Source organism: Dendrobates tinctorius, unplaced genomic scaffold (genome assembly GCF_039654945.1).
Source record: "Dendrobates tinctorius isolate UK_male_01 unplaced genomic scaffold, ASM3965494v1 ptg000107l, whole genome shotgun sequence".
NCBI lineage: Eukaryota > Metazoa > Chordata > Amphibia > Anura > Dendrobatidae > Dendrobates > Dendrobates tinctorius.
The window spans coordinates 1,750,079-1,770,598 of NW_027361775.1; the positions used below are offsets into that span (position 1 = coordinate 1,750,079).

The 20,520-nt window shown below is 45.3% G+C and overlaps 2 protein-coding genes across 9 annotated transcripts in view; both read left to right on the forward strand.

The window, feature by feature from the left end:
- The window catches only part of DST (dystonin), a 732,471-nt gene that overhangs the window by 397,283 nt on the left and 314,668 nt on the right, over positions 1–20,520 (forward strand). The window lies entirely within an intron of this gene.
- Positions 1–20,520, forward strand: part of LOC141100782 (uncharacterized) — a 49,568-nt gene that overhangs the window by 8,489 nt on the left and 20,559 nt on the right. Inside the window, exon 3 of the mRNA XM_073589455.1 lies at positions 6,933–7,139. Within this exon, the coding sequence (XP_073445556.1) occupies positions 6,933–7,139 (207 nt within the window). The remainder of the gene's footprint in view (positions 1–6,932; positions 7,140–20,520) is intronic.

Consider the following 20,520-nt stretch of genomic DNA (forward strand, 5'->3'; position numbering starts at 1 on the left):
AAAGGGTTGATTGTGACTTGTATGTGGCGCTGTAGAGTAAAAGTCCTCTTTCCTTCTGAAGAGGCAATTTGCATATAAAATTTCCCAGAGGAGCATTGCATGGCGAATAAGCCTCCTTACCTTGGCAAGCCAGAGCTGGCATGTCACTCTCCACAAGGAGAAACCTTACCCCTTAGACCTCAGTCCAGAGCCTTTCACCTAGTCAAATCAGATATCATACTTTGCACTGACGAGAGCCAATAGCTTGAAACACCGTGTCTGCAAATTGAGATTCTGATTTGGCTTTTATGTTAAAAGACTCGTTAAAGGGTTGATTGTGACTTGTAGGATCGCTACTACCAATAGGTGGCGCTGTAGAGTGAAAGTCCTCTTTCTTTCTGAAGAGGCAATTTGCATACAAAATGAAAGTCCAGTTTATATTTTAAGACTTGAATTCACATTTAGTTTGTGTTCTATGCTGATCGTTTGTGACAGGATTTTTGTCTATAATGTTGAAAATAAAGTTTTAGACATAACCCCCAATCAGCAATTCAGTCATAGTGGAGCAAATGTAGTCACTCTGAACTGTTTGGCTCGCGTTCTAGTGGTGACAATTTTTTTAGGTGGCCACAAAAGCATAATCTACCACGCTGTTATGTCCACCTAAAAAGATGGATAATATAATATCCAGAGTAACTCAGTTTTCCCCAGTATATTGAGTGGCTGATGGAGTTTACATCTGAATCCAGTTTTGGAGGGGATTTAGACAGAAACTCCCACATAGGTGCTCAGTGTAGAGCACTGTATAAGTGTAAACTAGATAATATTTACCCAAAAAAGAGGCTTGTTAAAGAAAGAAAGGGGGGCTCATCCATAAATATTCACATAAGTTACCAAAAAAGGAATGGACAACAGAGCAATATGTAAAGAGTATATGTTTTGTTGTATTACAAATATTAATCATACAAATATAATGGATATGTAGACAATTAAAAAATTCAAAGGGTGGCGACTAGTGTTGAGCATTCCGATACCGCAAGTATCGGGTATCGGCCGATACTTGCTGTATCGGAATTCCGATACCGACTTCCGATATTTTTTCAATATCGGAATTCGGCATCGGAATCGGAAGTTCAAAGTTGATTGACAGACTGACGTCATCATGATGCGCGGTGTGTGCGCATCATGATGCGCCGTCATTTCGGGCCTTCCGGGGGTCTCTGCCGGGGGGCTGTGCCGGCCTGCCGGGGGGCTGTGTGGACTGCCCGGGGTCTGTACCGGCCTGCCGGGGGGCTGTGCCGGCCTGCCGGTGGTCTGTGCACCCTGTGGGGGTCTGTACCGGCCTGCCGGGGGGCTGTGCCGGCCTGCCGGTGGTCTGTGCACCCTGTGGGGGTCTGTACCGGCCTGCCGGGGGGCTGTGCCGGCCTGCCGGTGGTCTGTGCACCCTGTGGGGGTCTGTACCGGCCTGCCGGGGGGCTGTGCCGGCCTGCCGGGGGGCTGTGCTGATGTCCGGGGGTCTGTGCAAGCATCGTCCGATGGGACTACAAGTCCCATCGGGCGATGCCTGCTACCATGACAGTGATTGACACATTAGCCAATGATGGGACAGTAGTAGTCCCATCATCCGGCTAATGTGTTAAATGTTAAAAAAAAAAAAAAAAAAATACTACATACATACTACATGCATGCTACATACATACTACATGCTACATACATACTACATATATACTACATACATACTACATACATGCTACATACATACTACATGCATGCTACATACATACTACATGCTACATACATACTACATGCATGCTACATACAGTGCCTACAAGTAGTATTCAACCCCCTGCAGATTTAGCAGGTTTGATAAGATGCAAATAAGTTAGAGCCTTCAAACTTCACACAAGAGCAGGATTTATTAACAGATGCATAAATCTTACAAACCAAAAAGTTATGTTGCTCAGTTAAATTTTAATCAATTTTAAACAGAAAAGTGTGGGTCAATTATTATTCAACCCCTAGGTTTAATATTTTGTGGAATAACCCTTGTTTGCAATTACAGCTAATAATCGTCTTTTATAAGACCTGATCAGGCCGGCACAGGTCTCTGGAGTTATCTTGGCCCACTCCTCCATGCAGATCTTCTCCAAGTTATCTAGGTTCTTTGGGTGTCTCATGTGGACTTTAATCTTGAGCTCCTTCCACAAGTTTTCAATTGGGTTAAGGTCAGGAGACTGACTAGGCCACTCCAACACCTTGATTTTTTCCCTCTTGAACCAGGCCTTGGTTTTCTTGGCTGTGTGCTTTGGGTCGTTGTCTTGTTGGAAGATGAAATGACGACCCATCTTAAGATCCTTGATGGAGGAGCGGAGGTTCTTGGCCAAAATCTCCAGGTAGGCCGTGCTATCCATCTTCCCATGGATGCGGACCAGATGGCCAGGCCCCTTGGCTGAGAAACAGCCCCACAGCATGATGCTGCCACCACCATGCTTGACTGTAGGGATGGTATTCTTGGGGTCGTATGCAGTGCCATCCAGTCTCCAAACGTCACGTGTGTGGTTGGCATCAAAGATCTCGATCTTGGTCTCATCAGACCAGAGAACCTTGAACCAGTCTGTCTCAGAGTCTTCCAAGTGATCATGAGCAAACTGTAGGCGAGCCTTGACATGACGCTTTGAAAGTAAAGGTACCTTACGGGCTCGTCTGGAACGGAGACCATTGCGGTGGAGTACGTTACTTATGGTATTGACTGAAACCAATGTCCCCACTGCCATGAGATCTTCCCGGAGCTCCTTCCTTGTTGTCCTTGGGTTAGCCTTGACTCTTCGGACAAGCCTGGCCTCGGCACGGGAGGAAACTTTCAAAGGCTGTCCAGGCCGTGGAAGGCTAACAGTAGTTCCATAAGCCTTCCACTTCCGGATGATGCTCCCAACAGTGGAGACAGGTAGGCCCAACTCCTTGGAAAGGGTTTTGTACCCTTTGCCAGCCTTGTGACCCTCCACGATCTTGTCTCTGATGGCCTTGGAATGCTCCTTTGTCTTTCCCATGTTGACCATGTATGAGTGCTGTTCACAAGTTTGGGGAGGGTCTTAAATAGTCAGAAAAGGCTGGAAAAAGAGATAATTAATCCAAACATGTGAAGCTCATTGTTCTTTGTGCCTGAAATACTTCTTAATACTTTAGGGGAACCAAACAGAATTCTGGTGGTTTGAGGGGTTGAATAATAAATGACCCTCTGAATAAACTTTTCACAATTTAAAAAAAAATTAAACAAAGAAATAACATTCTTTTTTGCTGCAGTGCATTTCACACTTCCAGGCTGATCTACAGTCCAAATGTCACAATGCCAAGTTAATTCCGAATGTGTAAACCTGCTAAATCTGCAGGGGGTTGAATACTACTTGTAGGCACTGTACATACTACATGCTACATACATACTACATATATACTACATACATACTACATATATACTACATACATACTACATACATGCTACATACATACTGCATGCTACATACATACTACATACATACTACATGCATGCTACATACATACTACATGCATGCTACATACATACTACATGCATGCTACATACATGCTACATACATACATACCACATACATACTACATACATACTACATACTACATATATACTACATGCATGCTACATACATACTACATGCTACATACATACCACATACATACTACATACATGCTACATACTACATACGTTCTACATACATACTACATGCATGCTACATACATACTACATGCATGCTACATACATACTACATGCCACATACATACCACATACATACTACATACATACTACATACATACTACATGCTACATACATACTACATATATACTACATGCATGCTACATACATACTACATGCTACATACATACCACATACATACTACATACATGCTACATACATACTACATATATACTACATGCATGCTACATACATACTACATATATACTACATGCATGCTACATACATACTACATGCTACATGCATGCTACATACATACTACATACATACTACATACATACTACATATATACTACATGCATGCTACATACATACTACATATATACTACATGCATGCTACATACATACTACATGCTACATGCATGCTACATACATACTACATACATACTACATGCTACATACATACCACATATATACTACATACATACAATACATTCATACAATACATACATAGACATACAGTACATATAACATAGAGTAACATACTTACCAATACTTGTCACATTGTTCCCCGAAGCCATTGTCTTTTCCGGAATAAATATTAACATAACAAACCACAAAAATACTCACCCACGATCCGAAGCAGTCCACGAGTGTGTCCCACGACGATCTTGGGTAGAGAACGGCATCATCAGATGATGCTGCCGTTCTCTACGGGCTGCAGGAATCCAATGACGGAAGGTAGGTATCCTTCCGCACTGTATTCCTCCGCCACTTAAAAAAAAAAAAGTCCCTAGTCTCACTTTATGCCATTGCTGCGTGGGAAATTCCCACACAGCAATGGCATAAAGTGAGACTAGGGACTTTTTTTTTTTTTAAGTGGCGGAGGAATACAGTGCGGAAGGATACCTACCTTCCGTCATTGGATTCCTGCAGCCCGTAGAAAACGGCAGCAACAGCTGATGCTGCAGTTCTCTACCCAAGATCGTCGTGGGACACACTCGTGGACTGCTTCGGATCGTGGGTGAGTATTTTTGTGGTTTGTTATGTTAATATTTATTCCGGAAAAGACAATGGCTTCGGGGAACAATGTGACAAGTATTGGTAAGTATGTTACTCTATGTTATATGTACTGTATGTCTATGTATGTATTGTATGAATGTATTGTATGTATGTAGTATATATGTGGTATGTATGTAGCATGTAGTATGTATGTAGTATGTATGTAGCATGCATGTAGCATGCAGTATGTATGTAGTATGTATGTGGTATGTATGTAGCATGTAGTATGTATGTAGTATGTATGTAGCATGCATGTAGCATGTAGTATATATGTAGTATGTATGTGGTATGTATGTAGCATGTAGTATGTATGTAGCATGCATGTAGTATGTATGTAGCATGCATGTAGTATATATGTAGTATGTATGTAGCATGTAGTATGTAGCATGCATGTAGTATATATGTAGTATGTATGTAGCATGTAGTATGTATGTAGCATGCATGTAGTATATATGTAGTATGTATGTAGCATGTAGTATGTATGTAGCATGCATGTAGTATGTATGTAGCATGCATGTAGTATGTATATGGTATGTATGTAGCATGTAGTATGTATGTAGCATGCATGTAGTATATATGTGTTATGTATGTGGTATGTATGTAGCATGCATGTAGCATGCATGTAGTATGTATGTAGTATGTATGTAGTATATATGTAGTATGTATGTAGCATGTAGTATGTATGTAGCATGCATGTAGTATATATGTAGTATGTATGTAGCATGTAGTATGTATGTAGCATGCATGTAGTATATATGTAGTATGTAGCATGTAGTATGTATGTAGCATGCATGTAGTATATATGTAGTATGTAGCATGTAGTATGTATGTAGCATGCATGTAGTATATATGTGTTATGTATGTAGCATGTAGCATGCATGTAGCATGCATGTAGTATGTATGTAGTATATATGTAGTATGTATGTTGCATGTAGTATTTATGTAGTATGAATGTAGCATGTAATTTTTTTTTTTTTTTACATTTAACACATTAGCCGGATGATGGGACTACTACTGTCCCATCATTGGCTAATGTGTCAATCACTGTCATGGTAGCAGGCATCGCCCGATGGGACTTGTAGTCCCATCGGACGATGCCTGCACAGACCCCCGGAGCCTGCACAGACCACCGGCAGGCCGGCACAGACCACCGGCAGGCCGGCACATCCCCCCGGCAGGCCGGCACAGCCCCCCGGAGCCTGCACAGCCCCCCGGCAGGCCGGCACAGCCCCCCGGCAGGCCGGCACAGCCCCCCGGAGCCTGCACAGACCACCGGCAGGCCGGCACAGACCACCTGAGCCTGCACAGACCCCCTGGCAGGCCGGCACAGCCCCCCGAAAGGCCCGTACAGACCCCAGAGAGGCTGTACAAGAGCAGGAAAGGGTTTTTCTTATTCCGATACCGGAAGTCCCATAGACTTGAATGGGACTTCCGGTATCGGAATCGGCGATACCGATACTTTTTTTAAAGATCGGCCGATACCATCCGATACGATACTTTGAAGTATCGGACGGTATCGCTCAACTCTAGTGGCGACACCTCAGTGCCACGTCCAAACAAGTTGGTGTAAAAGTCTATATATATGCTTGATAAGAGTCAGAAACAATTATAATACACACAAGTAGTGACTCAAAATATAGTCTAGCGGTGAAGCAATGACCTGCCCTAAAGCAGAATATTTTTGAGCATAGTTATATAATGTGCATAGTGCTGTGATTATACAGTGGTCAAACCAGACCTACTAAAGATAATAGCCAGTCCTATAATACAATGATCGAAAATGGGGGTATATAATGGTCAAAGGTAATAATCTGAGCACAGATAGCAGTCTATCTAAAAACCAAACTAGGTGAGGGCACTAACATTGAAGAACCAAAAGGCTAAAGCTATTGGGGCATAGTGAGACAAGAAGGAAACCAACCTGTAAGTGGACGTGGGAGAGTCAGACCCCAACGCGCGTTTTGCAATGTGCTTCTTCGAGGGGCATGAACTACATAACAGTAGTCACTAAATTCACCTAATATACTGTGCCACAAGGAATCTATGAAATAACCGCACGTTAGACTATTTTTTAACTACAGAGTAAAAGTTTGTGGTAATTTTTGTTCCCCAAAACCTTCAGTCCAAAGGCAATATATTAGATTTTTAATAAATGTTTTCATCCTCTCTTTCAGTTGTTTAAATCAAGGTTGGCTGCATTTTCTGTTACTCTGAAAAAAGATGTACAATTTGCAGAGCAAATCTTAACCTCTGTTCCTGGTGACCTTCCAGGAGAGCATCTGAATGAGTTAATTGAGACCTTGAGGCATTCCTTTGCTACAGTTTGTGAAATGTCTTCATGTCGTGCTAAACAGATTGCATGTGCTGTGGATGCTGAAATGGTAAGTGACTAAGTCATGTTGTAATTGCTATTTGCTAAGAATTTGTTTTTGTCAATATTTTCTTTGCTGAACGGTGTTAGGGGCTGCCAAAACGCACCAAATAGTAAGAAGATGGTAGTAAGGTGCGTTTGCAGCCCGGGGTCCACCGTGCAGAAATGTTAAAGGAAATCTGTCACCCCATTTTTGCTCTATGAGCTGCGGCCACCGCCTTCAGGGGCATAGCTACAGCATTCTGTAATACTGTAGATAAGCCCCCGATGTAACCTGAAAGATAAGGAAACCACGTTAGATTATACTCACCCCGGGGTCCGGTCCGATGGGTGTCGCGGTCCGGTCCGGCACCTCCCATCTTCTAGCGATGGCGTCCACCTTCTTACTTCTGCCGCGGCTCCTGTGCAGGCATACTATATCTGCCCTGTTGAGGGCAGAGCAGAGTACTGCAGTGCGCAGGCTGCGGGAAAGGTCAGAGGTTCGGTGCCTGCGCACCCACCGCCCACGCCCCGCCCCCTGGTTAGTATAATCTAGCTCGTTTTTCTTATCTTTCAGGTTACATCGGAGCTTATATACAGCATTACAGAATGCTGTAGATAAGAACAGTAATTGTTCTTAGGATGTTACTATTTGGTAATAACTGATTAGTAAAGGATGCCGCAGAACTCAAAGTTCAAAGTGCGAGATATAGGGATAAATTGTTAGATCTCATGCTTTCACTGCTAAATGAATTGTAACAGAACTTGTGCTGAGCTTTTTAGTCTTATTAACACTACAGCTCTGCTACTCACCAGAACTGTCAATCAAGGTTCAAGAGGCAACTTGAGAATTACTCTTTAAAATGGGCAGCAATACACTGGTGATAGGTGTTATTTAACCCCTTAACGACCGCCGATACGCCTTTTAACGGTGGTAGTTAAGGGTACTAAAACCACAGCGCCGTTAATTCACGGCGCTGTGGAGAAAGTACATAGCGCCCCCCAGTGTTGGATTTTCTCCGGGGTCTCGGCTGCCAGGGGTAGCCGAGACCCCAGAGAACATGAATCGGTCGATTTTTACCGACCCCGCTTTTGCGATCGCCGTTATTAACCCTATAATGACGACCTCAAAAAAAAAAGCCGCGATTATGCATTAAATTTCTCTTTCCTCTGATGTGATCGCACATCAGAGGAGAGATAAATAGGGTCCCTGATCCCCCCCCCCCGGTACCTCTCCGTGGGCCTCCGCCCCCTCCTGGTGGTCCCACGTCCCGCCGGCGTCCTCCGATGGGCGCCAGCATCTTGAAAATGTCGGGCGCATGCGCAGTGCGCCCGCCGGGAATCTGCCGGCTCCGGCTGGCAGATTCCATTCATTATTTTGATCACTATGATAAACGATCATAGTGATCAAAATAAAAAAAATAGTACATCCCCCCCCCCCCCCGTTTATCACCCCCTTATATAGGCAAATATAATGAAATAAAGAAAATATTTTTTTTATCAGTTTTCCATTAGGGTTAGGGTAAGGGTTGGGCTAGGGTTAGGGTTGGGTTAGGGCTAGGGTTAGGTGTTATGAATGAGTCACCGGAGGAGGAAAAAACAAAAATGCAAGCTAAGTCCAGAAAACCAGAGAGGTTGGTAGCTAGCGGATTGCAGACCCCTGATCCTATTCACAACAACTAACAGTAGCTGTGGAGCGTTCCTACGGTGGTCCTAGATGCCTCGTCACAGCCGGAGCGCTAAATAAGCCTAAAGAAAGAAAGGGGAAATCTAAACTGCCCCAGAGCAGACCCCAAAGCAATAGACAGCCCCCAACATGTATTGTCGGTGAAAACAGATGAAAACACAAACACTGACAGAAAGACAGGCAGAGCAAACGATGGGGCCCAACTAACTAGATAGGAAAGGACAGAAGAGATGCTGGCTGCAATCTGCAAAAACCCTACCAAAAATGTCCCAACACGTCTGATAGGAAAAATGGCCCTGAAGTCACTAGACTTCAAAATCCCTATATCAGCACTCTGATATATTCTGAAGACAGAGCAAAAGAGATTTAACCGATCAGAGGCAAAAATGGAAATTCAGCAAAGCCCCAGCCGGGACTGGCTGAACACAAAACTAAGCAGATCAGACAAAATCTCATGGAAAGATAACAGAGCAAAACTTAGCTTTAGAAGACAGGAACTGAACTGGAGGCCAGAGCTCAGAGCAGAGAAATCACCAGCAACCCTACAGGGCGTCGGCTGCCTTATATCCACTCAGAGATTCCGGATGTCCAATCGCAATCCACCTGTTCAGGTGACAGGTCTCTCCTATCCAAATCAATTTCACCACCTCCTTTCACCAGCAGAGGGAGTTCATCGGACATCAAAGGTGAATGAGAAAATGAGCTCACAACAGTACCTCCCCCTTGAGGAGGGGTCACCGAACCCTCATCCACGCCACCAGGCCGATCAGGATGGGCCCGATGAAAAGCACGAACCAATCTTTCGGCATGAATATCAGATGCAGAGACCCAAGAATTATCCTCCTGGCCATAACCCTTCCACTTAACCAAATACTGGAGTCTCCGTCTAGCCAGACGAGAATCCAGTATCTTCTCAACCTCATATTCCACATTGCCTTCAACCAATACAGGGTCAGGAGGTGCCACCACAGGAACTACTGGCTCAACAAACCTCTTCAACAGAGACTTATGAAACACGTTATGGATCTTAAATGTAACAGGAAGAGCCAATCGAAAAGAGACCGGATTAAGAATCTCCAAAATCTTGTAAGGTCCAATAAATCTAGGTTAAATCCAAACCATGTCACCCACCTTAAACCGGGGACCAATGGTCCTATACCTGTTGGAAAACCGCTGGGCCTTTTCCTGGGAGAGAGATAACTTATCCACCACTTGGTCCCAAATCTGGTGCATTCTCTCCACCACAGTGTCAACACCTGGGCAGGCTGAAGACTCCACCTGCCTTGAAGAGAATCGAGGGTGAAACCCAAAGTTACAAAAAAAAGGTGACATCAAAGTGGCAGAACTAGCTCTATTATTTAAAGCAAATTCGGCCAAGGGCAAAAATGAGACCCAATCATCCTGATCAGCAGAGATAAAACATCTCAAATAACACTCCAAAGTCTGGTTTGTTCTCTCCGTCTGCCCATTGGTCTGAGGGTGAAACGCAGAGGAGAAGGACAACTGAATTCCCAGCTTGGAACAAAAAGTCCTCCAAAATCTAGAGACAAACTGAACTCCTCTGTCAGATACAATGTTCTCAGGAATCCCATGCAAGCGGACCACCTGTTGCAAAAACAAGGGCACCAACTCTGAGGAAGATGGCAACTTAGGGAGTGGTACAAGATGGACCATCTTAGAGAATCTTTTACAAATCACCCAGATAACAGTCATTCTCTGACAGACAGGCAGATCAGAAATAAAATCCATTGAAATATGGGTCCATGGCCTCCTGGGCACCGGCATCAACAACCCACCAGAGCGAGAACAAGGTTTAGACCGGGAGCATGTCCCACAGGACTGCACAAAATTCCTGACATCACGAGATAAGGTGGGCCACAAAAAGACCGACTCACCAAATCTCTAGTACCAAAAATACCTGGATGACCAGCCAATGCGGAGCAATGAACTTTAGACATTACTCTCTTCCTCCACTGGTCAGGAACATACAATTTTCCAATGGGACAACGCTCAGGTTTGTCCTCCTGAAACTCTTCCAGAGCACATCTCAAATCGGGCGAGATGGCAGAAAGAACTACCCCCTCACCTAAGATGGTAGTGTCACGGTCACGTGTGTCTGGGCACAGATGTTTCCGCAAGGCGAACCCATAACACACGTGACCCTGGATACAGCGCCTCCAGTGGGGCGAATTTAAATAATAATACGTGCAGATGGATACACCGCCTCCACCTGGCGAATTTAGGTATTACACGTTAATATAAATTCTGGAAACCCCGCCTCCAGTACGGCGAATTTAAATAATAAGGGGGACCTGGGAAACATTTACAATGGTGGGCCCTGCGATAGGGAAAAGGGAAGTGGAGACCTCCTGTGCTCCCCTGAGCCAGTGTCCCTGCACTCCTAACGTTCCCTATGCCGGTTTCGCACCGGGCGCCGCACGCGTACCTCAAAGCCCTTGCTCGCCCTGACCCTAAACCCTCACTAGGGAATTGGTCGGTGCGGAAACTAATCCCACCACTGCATTAACAACACACATGAGGAAAGAAACAATACAGGGGGACACCACTTAGCTTTATGCTCTGTGCTTATGCTCCCGCAACAGAGCCCTCCACCTGCGTGCGTCTTCTCCTCCACCCGAATCCATCACCATAACAGGATCCTTCACCTCGGTGCAGCCTTGGAGCAGAGTCCACCACCAGTTGCCGCTGCTTAGTAACAGAGTCCCAAGGATGAGTTCAGCTTCTGCCACGAAGTCAAGCATGCTTGAGTCCAGCTCAGCAGCCAAGTCCCACATGGTGAGTGCCACTCTCCATAGTAGCCACTCCACCAGTCCATGCAGATACTTCCTGCTGACACCATCACTGCGACCCCACCACGCCATGCCAGCCCTTCGTCCAGACACCATAGCTGACACACGTCCCCCCTGGCTAAGCTGCGCAGGACTCCTCCTCAGCTCCATCCTTCCACCAGGCTCTCACCAACTCAAATGACAGAATCAATGAATATCACCAGCAGTGATTACACACCCTGAGACTCATTTATAGAGGCCCACACCTGATTCCTAATTACGCGCACATTAAACTGAAACCTAAGGTGTGATACCACTAACCACCACCGGGGACAGTCAAGTCACCTTGGCAACTTGCCAAAAGGAAAAAAAGTTCACTCTGTGATTTTAAAACTGTCAGATCAAATTCAGATCATGACAGTACCCCCTCCTTAACCCCTTCACGACCAATGACGCCACATAGGCATCATGAAACCTGGTTCAAATCTGACCAGTGACACCTATATGGCGTCATGACTTCAAAGCCCCCCTGCGGGTCGGGTGACCGGGGTCACTGAAAGGTCACCCGACCCGCAGATACAGGGGGCTTTGTAATTCACCACAGGGGGCGTGGCTTCGCCCCCACGTGGCTACGATCGCTTTGATTGGCTGTTAAAAGTGAAACAGCCAATCAGAGCGATAGTAATATTTCATCAATGAAAATTGATGAAATATTACAATCCAGCCATGTCCGACGCTGCTGTAGCATCGGACATGGCTGGAGACACCGATTCCACCCCCCCACCGGCGATCGCCCCCCGCAACTGAATGACAGCGGCGATCTGCCGCCGCTGTCATCATCTGCCCCCCTCCCATTCCCTCTGCTCCCCGCCAGCCTCCGATCCCCCCCTCACCCCCCCGGTACCTCCTGAGTCCCCCCGTCCCTCCCGGTGTCCCTCGGGTCCGGATGATGGGCGCCGCCATCTTTGAAAATGGCGGGCGCATGCGCAGTGCGCCCGCCCGAATCTGCCGGCTGCAGATTCCATTCTTTCATTTTGATCACTCTCACAGTGATCAAAATGAAAGAAAAAGTAAATAAACCCCCCGATTATCACCCCCATAGGTAGGCAGAACTAATAAAATAAAGAAAATATTTTTATTTTTATTTTTCCATTAGGGTTAGGGTTGAAAAGAGGGTTAGGGTTGAAAAGAGGGTTAGGGTTAAAAAGAGGGTTAGGGTTGAAAAGAGGGTTAGGGTTGAAAAGAGGGTTAGGGTTAGGGTTGGAAAGAGGGTTAGGGTTGGAAAGAGGGTTAGGGTTAGGATTGGAAAGAGGGTTAGGGTTGGAAAGAGGGTTAGGGTTGGAAAGAGGGTTAGGGTTGGAAAGGGTTAGGGTTGGAAAGAGGGTTAGGGTTGGAATTAGGGTTAGGGTTGGAATTAGGGTTAGGGTTGGAATTAGGGTTAGGCTTGTGGTTAGGGTTATGGTTAGGGTTGGGATTAGGGTTCGGGGTCTGTTGGGGTTAGGGTTATGGTTAGGGTTGGAATTAGGGTTAGGGATGTGTTGGGGTTAGGGCTGTGGTTAAGGGTGTGTTGGGGTTAGGGCTGGAGTTAGAATTGAGGGGTTTCCACTGTTTAGGCACATCAGGGGGTCACCAAACGCGACATGGTGCAACCATTGATTCCAGCCAATTTTGCGTTCAAAAAATTAAACGGTGCTTCCTCCCTTCCAAGCCCCGACGTGTGCCCAAACAGTGGTTTACCCCAACATATGGGGTATCAGCGTACTCAGGAAAAATTGCACAACAACTTTGGGGTTCTAATTTCTCCTGGTACCCTTGGGAAAATAAAAAATTGGGGGCTAAAAAAATATTTTTGTGGAAAAATTTTTTTTTTTTAATTTTCACGTCTCTGCGTTATAAAGTTCTGTGAAGCACTTGGGGGTCCAAAGTGCTCACCAGACATCTAGATAAGTTACTTGGGAGGTCTAGTTTCCAAAATGGGGTCACTTATGGGGGGTTTCTATTGTTTATGCACATCAGGGGCTCTGCAAACGTAATGACGACCGCAGACCATTCCATCAAAGTCTGCATTTCAAAACGCCACTACTTCCATTCCGAGCCCTTACGTGTGCCCAAACAATAGTTCCCCCCCATATATGGGGCACCAGCGTACTCAGGACAAACTGTACAACAATGTTTGGGGTCCAATTTATCCTGCTACCCTTGTGAAAAAAAAAATTGCTGGGTAAAAATCATTTTTTTTGAGGAAAAAATTTTTTTTTATTTTCACGTCTCTGCGTTATAAACTTCTGTGAAGCACTTGGGGGTTCAAGGTGCTCACCACACATCTAGATAAGTTCCTTAGGGGGTCTAGTTTCCAAAATGGGGTCACTTGTGGGGGGGTTCCACAGTTTAGGTACATCAGGGGTTCTGCAAATGTAACATGATGCCCGCAGACCATTCCATCAAAGTCAGCATTTCATAATGTCACTACTTCCCTTCCGAGTCCCGACGTGTACCCAAACAGTGGTCATCCCCCACATATGGGGTATCAGCGTACTCAGGACAAACTGGACAACAACATTTGGGGTCCAATTTATCCTGCTACCCTTGTGAAAAAAAAAATTGCTAGCTAAAAATCATTTTTTTTGAGGAAAAAAAAATATTTTTTATTTTCACGGCTCTGCGTTATAAACTTCTGTGAAGCACTTGGGGGTTCAAGGTGCTCACCACACATCTAGATAAGTTCCTTGGGGGGTCTAGTTTCCAAAATGGGGTCACTTGTGGGGGGGTTCCACAGTTTAGGTACATCAGGGGTTCTGCAAATGTAACATGATGCCCGCAGACCATTCCATCAAAGTCAGCATTTCATAATGTCACTACTTCCCTTCCGAGCCCCGACGTGTACCCAAACAGTGGTCCCCACCCACATATGAGGTATCAGCGTACTCAGGACAAACTGGACAACAAATTTTGGGGCCAATTTATCCTGCTACCCCTGTGAAAAAAAAATTGCTTGCTAAAAATCATTTTTTTTTTGTGGAAATTTTTTTTTTTTTTTTTATTTTCACGGCTCTGCGTTATAAACTTCTGTGAAGCGCTTGGGGGTTCCAGGTGCTCACCACACATCTAGATAAGTTCCTTGGGGGGTCTAGTCTCCAAAATGGGGTCACTTGTGGGGGGGTTCCACAGTTTAGGTACATCAGGGGCTCTGCAAATGTAACATGACACCCGCAGACCATTCCATCAAAGTCAGCATTTCAAAATGTCACTACTTCCCTTCAGAGCCCCGATGTGTGCCCAAACAGTGGTTTCCCCCCACATGTGGGGTACCAGCGTACTCAGGACAAACTGGACAACAAATTTTGGGGTCTAATTTATCCTGGTACCCTTGTGAAAATAAAAAATTGCGCACTAAAAATAATTTTTTGAGGGAAAAATTTTTTTTTTAATTTTCACGGCTCTGCGTCATAAACTTTTGTGAAGCACTTGAGGGTTCAAGGTGCTCACTACACATCTAGATAAGTTCCTTAGGGGGTCTAGTTTCCAAAATGGGGTCATTTGTGGGGGAGCTCCAATGTTTAGGCACACAGGGGCTCTCCAAACACGACATGGTGTCCGCTAACGATTGGAAGTTATTTGCATTTCAAAAAGTCAAATGGTGCTCCTTCCCTTCTGAGCCCTGCCGTGTGCCCAAACAGTGGTTCCCCCCCACATATGGGGTACCAGCGTACTCAGGACAAACTGGACAACAAGATTTGTGGTCCAATTTCTCCTGTTAGCCTTGTGAAAATTAAAAATAGTGTGCTAAAAATCATTTTTGAGGAAAAAAAAATTATTTTTTATTTTCACTGCTCTGTGTTATAAACTTTTGTGAAGCACTTGTGGGTTCAAAGTGCTCCCTACACGTCTAGATAAGTTCCTTAGGGGGTCTAGTTTACAAAATGGGGTCACTTGTGGGGGAGCTCCAATGTTTAGGTGCACAGGGGCTCTCCAAATGCGACATGGTGTCCGATAACGAGTGGAGCTAATTTTCCATTCAAAAAGTCAAATGGTGCTCCTTGCCTTCCGGGCCATGCCGTGCACCCAAACAGTGGTTTATGACCACATATGAGGTATCTGTGCACTCAGGAGAAATTGCTCAACAAATTTTAGGATCCATTTTATCCTGTTGCCCATGTGAAAATGAAAAAACTGAGGCTAAAAGAAAATTTTTGTGAAAAAAAAAGTATTTTTTTTTTTTACAGATCAATTTGTGAAGTACCTGGGGGTTCAAAGTGATCACTATGCATCTAGATAAGTTCCTTGGGGGGTCTAGTTTCCAAAATGGTGTCACTTGTGGAGGAGCTCCAATGTTTATGCACACAGGGGCTCTCCAAACATGACATGGCAACGGCTAAATATTCCAGCATATTTTCCATTCAAAAAGTCAAATGGCGCTCCTTCCCTTCTGAGCCGTGCCGTGCACCCAAACAGTGGTTTATGACCACATATGAGGTATCGTTGTACTCAGGAGAAATTGCCCAACAAATTTTAGGATCCATTTTATCCTGTTTCCCATGTGAAAATGAAAAAATTTATGCTAAAAGAAAATTTTTGTTGGAAAAATTAAAATGTCCATTTTTTCTTTCCACATTGCTTTAGTTCCTGTGAAACACCTAAAGGGTTAATAATCTTCTTGAATGTAGTTTTGAGTAGCTTGAGGGGTGCAGTTTTTAGAATGGTGTAACTTTTGGGTATTTTCTGCCATATAGACCCCTCAAAGTGACTTCAAATGTGAGGTGGTCCCTAAAAAAAATGGTTTTGTAAATTTTATTGTAAAAATGAGAAATCGCTGGTCAACTTTTAACCCTTATAACTTCCTAACAAAAAAATATTTTGTTTCCAAAATTGTGCTGATGTAAAGTAGACATATGGGAAATGTTATTTATTAACTATTTTTTGTCACATAAGTCTCTGGTTTAACAGAATAAAAATTCAAAATTTGAAAATTGCAAAATTTTCTAAATTTTCACCAAATTTCTGATTTTTTGACAAATAAACGCAAAAATTATCAACCTAAATTTACCACTAACATGAAGCCCAATATGTCACGAAAAAACAGTCTCAGAATCGCTAGGATCCATTGAAGCGTTCCTGAGTTATTACCTCATAAAGGGACACTGGTCAGAATTGCAAAAAATGGCCTGGTCATTAAGGTCAAAATAGGCTTGGTCATGAAGGGGTTAATGAGGGGCCTCTGGACCCTCAAGACCACTCCTCATTAGGGAAACACCTACAGCGGGGACGCCCAGATCCTGAGTTCACCCCACCACTACCTGAAACTTCAGGTTAATGACAAACGCACCGCTGGTATTGGCAATACAGTTCATTTTGGAGGCACCACTCATCTCCACAGCGCCGACCCGGGGAACAAGATTATGTATGTGTATGTTTGTTATGAGCTGATCAGGCTCCACAACACACTTCCAAGATGTTTTTTGGTGGCACCCATACACGCTCGTTCACACACAGGTCCGGACCTGAACGTTTATTGCACACATTCGTTAGTCATAAATTTGGTGAACTCACTCTGTACTCGACAACAGGGGCGTCCCCCATGTCACCACACTCACACCCCCGCTATTCACCAAGGGGTCACCACCCTCCAACCCTCTTCACCATGAGGTCTGCGCCTCCCAGGGTTGGTTTAATGGCGAGGGTTGAGATTTGTCCCTACTCCCCCGCAGCACACCTGCTGCTCACACCAGGAGGAGAGGGAACGCATATGGAGGAAATATACACTCACTGGCCGCCTCCACACTGCCAGGAGGGGCGGCTTCTACGGTGGTATTAGAAGATTTGGCGTAAACCCCGCGGACTCTACATCAGTCTGCTCATCACTGGAACGCACCCCTTCACCTCGGGGAACACCAAGCAGCTCCGTGGGGCACCATTCCTCCCACCTGCCTGGGTACGCCCACGTGCATGAGCAAGTCCCGCTCCCCAGCAGCGACTCTAGGGGCTTTTGCCAGACCCGCAATTTGCCAAAGCCGCCATTTTGATTTCCTGGTTACCTGAGCAGAGGCCCCAGACCGTGATAACTGCTGTTGCAGCGGCTCTAAACACCTTGCCGCTCCCCACTCACCTCAGTGAGGCCCGGCAGCAATTACTCAGCTGTCTCCACATGGCCAAAGCTCACCAGAAAAAAAAACTGTATGGGCTGGTGATAATGTCACGGTCACGTGTGTCTGGGCACAGATGTTTCCGCAAGGCGAACCCATAACACACGTGACCCTGGATACAGCGCCTCCAGTGGGGCGAATTTAAATAATAATACGTGCAGATGGATACACCGCCTCCACCTGGCGAATTTAGGTATTACACGTTAATATAAATTCTGGAAACCCCGCCTCCAGTACGGCGAATTTAAATAATAAGGGGGACCTGGGAAACATTTACAATGGTGGGCCCTGCGATAGGGAAAAGGGAAGTGGAGACCACCTGTGCTCCCCTGAGCCAGTGTCCCTGCACTCCTAACGTTCCCTATGCCGGTTTCGCACCGGGCGCCGCACGCGTACCTCAAAGCCCTTGCTCGCCCTGACCCTAAACCCTCACTAGGGAATTGGTCGGTGTGGAAACTAATCCCACCACTGCACTAACAACACACATGAGGAAAGAAACAATACAGGGGGACACCACTTAGCTTTATGCTCTGTGCTTATGCTCCTGCAACAGAGCCCTCCACCTGCGTGCGTCTTCTCCTCCACCCGAATCCATCACCATAACAGGATCCTTCACCTCGGTGCAGCCTTGGAGCAGAGTCCACCACCAGTTGCCGCTGCTTAGTAACAGAGTCCCAAGGATGAGTTCAGCTTCTGCCACGAAGTCAAGCATGCTTGAGTCCAGCTCAGCAGCCAAGTCCCACATGGTGAGTGCCACTCTCCATAGTAGCCACTCCACCAGTCCATGCAGACACTTCCTGCTGACACCATCACTGCGACCCCACCACGCCATGCCAGCCCTTCGTCCAGACACCATAGCTGACACACGTCCCCCCTGGCTAAGCTGCGCAGGACTCCTCCTCAGCTCCATCCTTCCACCAGGCTCTCATCAACTCAAATGACAGAATCAATGAATATCACCAGCAGTGATTACACACCCTGAGACTCATTTATAGAGGCCCACACCTGATTCCTAATTACGTGCACATTAAACTGAAACCTAAGGTGTGATACCACTAACCACCACCGGGGACAGTCAAGTCACCTTGGCAACTTGCCAAAAGGAAAAAAAGTTCACTCTGTGATTTTAAAACTGTCAGATCAAATTCAGATCATGACAGGTAGCAGGCTTGGTCACAATAGGAGAATCAGCAAAGAAACTCCTAGAGAGGGTGTCTGCCTTGACATTCTTAGTGCCCGGAAGAAAAGAGACCACAAAATCAAAACGTGTGAAAAACAAGGCCCACCTAGCCTGTCTAGGATTCAAGCGTTTGGCCGACTCAAGGTAAATCAAATTCTTGTGGTCAGTGAGGACCACGACTTGATGTCTAGCTCCCTCCAACCAATGTCTCCACTCCTCAAATGCCCATTTCATGACTAACAGTTCCCGATTTCCCACATCATAGTTGCGTTCCGATGGGGAGAACTTTCGGGAAAAGAAAGCAGAGGGATTCATTTTAGATGTTACCGTATCTTTTTGGGACAAAACAGCTCCTGCACCAATCTCAGAAGTGTCCACCTCTACCTGAAACGGGAGTGAGTCATCAGGTTGCCGCAAAACCGGAGCAGAAGTGAACCTCAGCTTCAGCTCCTGAAAGGAAGAAAGCACCCTTCTTAGTCAAATCAGACAATGGTTTGGCAATACCAGAAAAATTAGCTATAAATTTATGATTAAAATTAACAAAACCCAAAAACTTCTGGAGGGCCTTCAAAGAAGTGGGCTGAACCCAATCATAAATGGCCTGTACCTTGGCCGGGTCCATTTCAATAGTTGACGGAGACTAAATAAATCCCAAAAATGAAATCCTCTGTACACCAAAAAGGCATTTCGATCCCTTAACATACAGGGAATTCTCCCTCAAAATCTGGAACACAGTCCGAACATGTTCCACATGAGAGTCCCAATCCCTGGAAAAGATCAAAATATCATCCAGATAGATGATCAAAAATTTATCCACAAAGTTCCGGAAAATATCATTCATGAAGCACTGGAAGACAGAAGGGGCATTAGTGAGCCCAAAAGGCATCACCACGTACTCAAAATGTGCCTCCGGAGTATTAAACGCCGTCTTCCATTCATCCCCATGCTTAATGTGAATAAGATTTTACGCCCCCTGAGGTCAAGCTTGGTAAACCAGCAAGCACCTTTAACTCTAGAGAATAGATCCGAAATCAGGGGTAACGGATACTGATATTTAATAGTAATTTTATTGAGGGCACGATAATCAATACAAGGCCTTAATGAACCATCTTTCTTGGCCACAAAAAAAAACCCAGCACCCAAGGGGGAAGAGGATGTCTAATATGACCCTTCTCCAATGTCTCCTTAATATAAGATCGCATAGCCTCATGCTCGGGTACAGATAAATTGAAAAGTCGACCCTTGGGAAATTTACACCCAGGGCTCAGCTCAATTGCGCAGTCATAACTCCTATGAGGAGGCAAAGACGCAGACTTATTCTCACTAAATACATAATAAAAATCAGCCAAATAGTCAGGAACATCATGCGACTGGGGAGAGGTGGAGAAAACAGGAGCGTCACTAAGAGCACACCGACAACCCCAACTCACCAGACACAGATTTCCAATCCAAAAGTGGATTGTGGATTTGCAACCAGGGAAACCCCAGAACAATGGTATCATGCAAATTATGCAACACCAAAAATCTGCAATTTTCTTGATGGTCTGGGGCGACCCGCATTACCACCTGGGTCCAAAACTGAGGTTTATTCTTCGCCAAAGGAGTAGCATCAATAC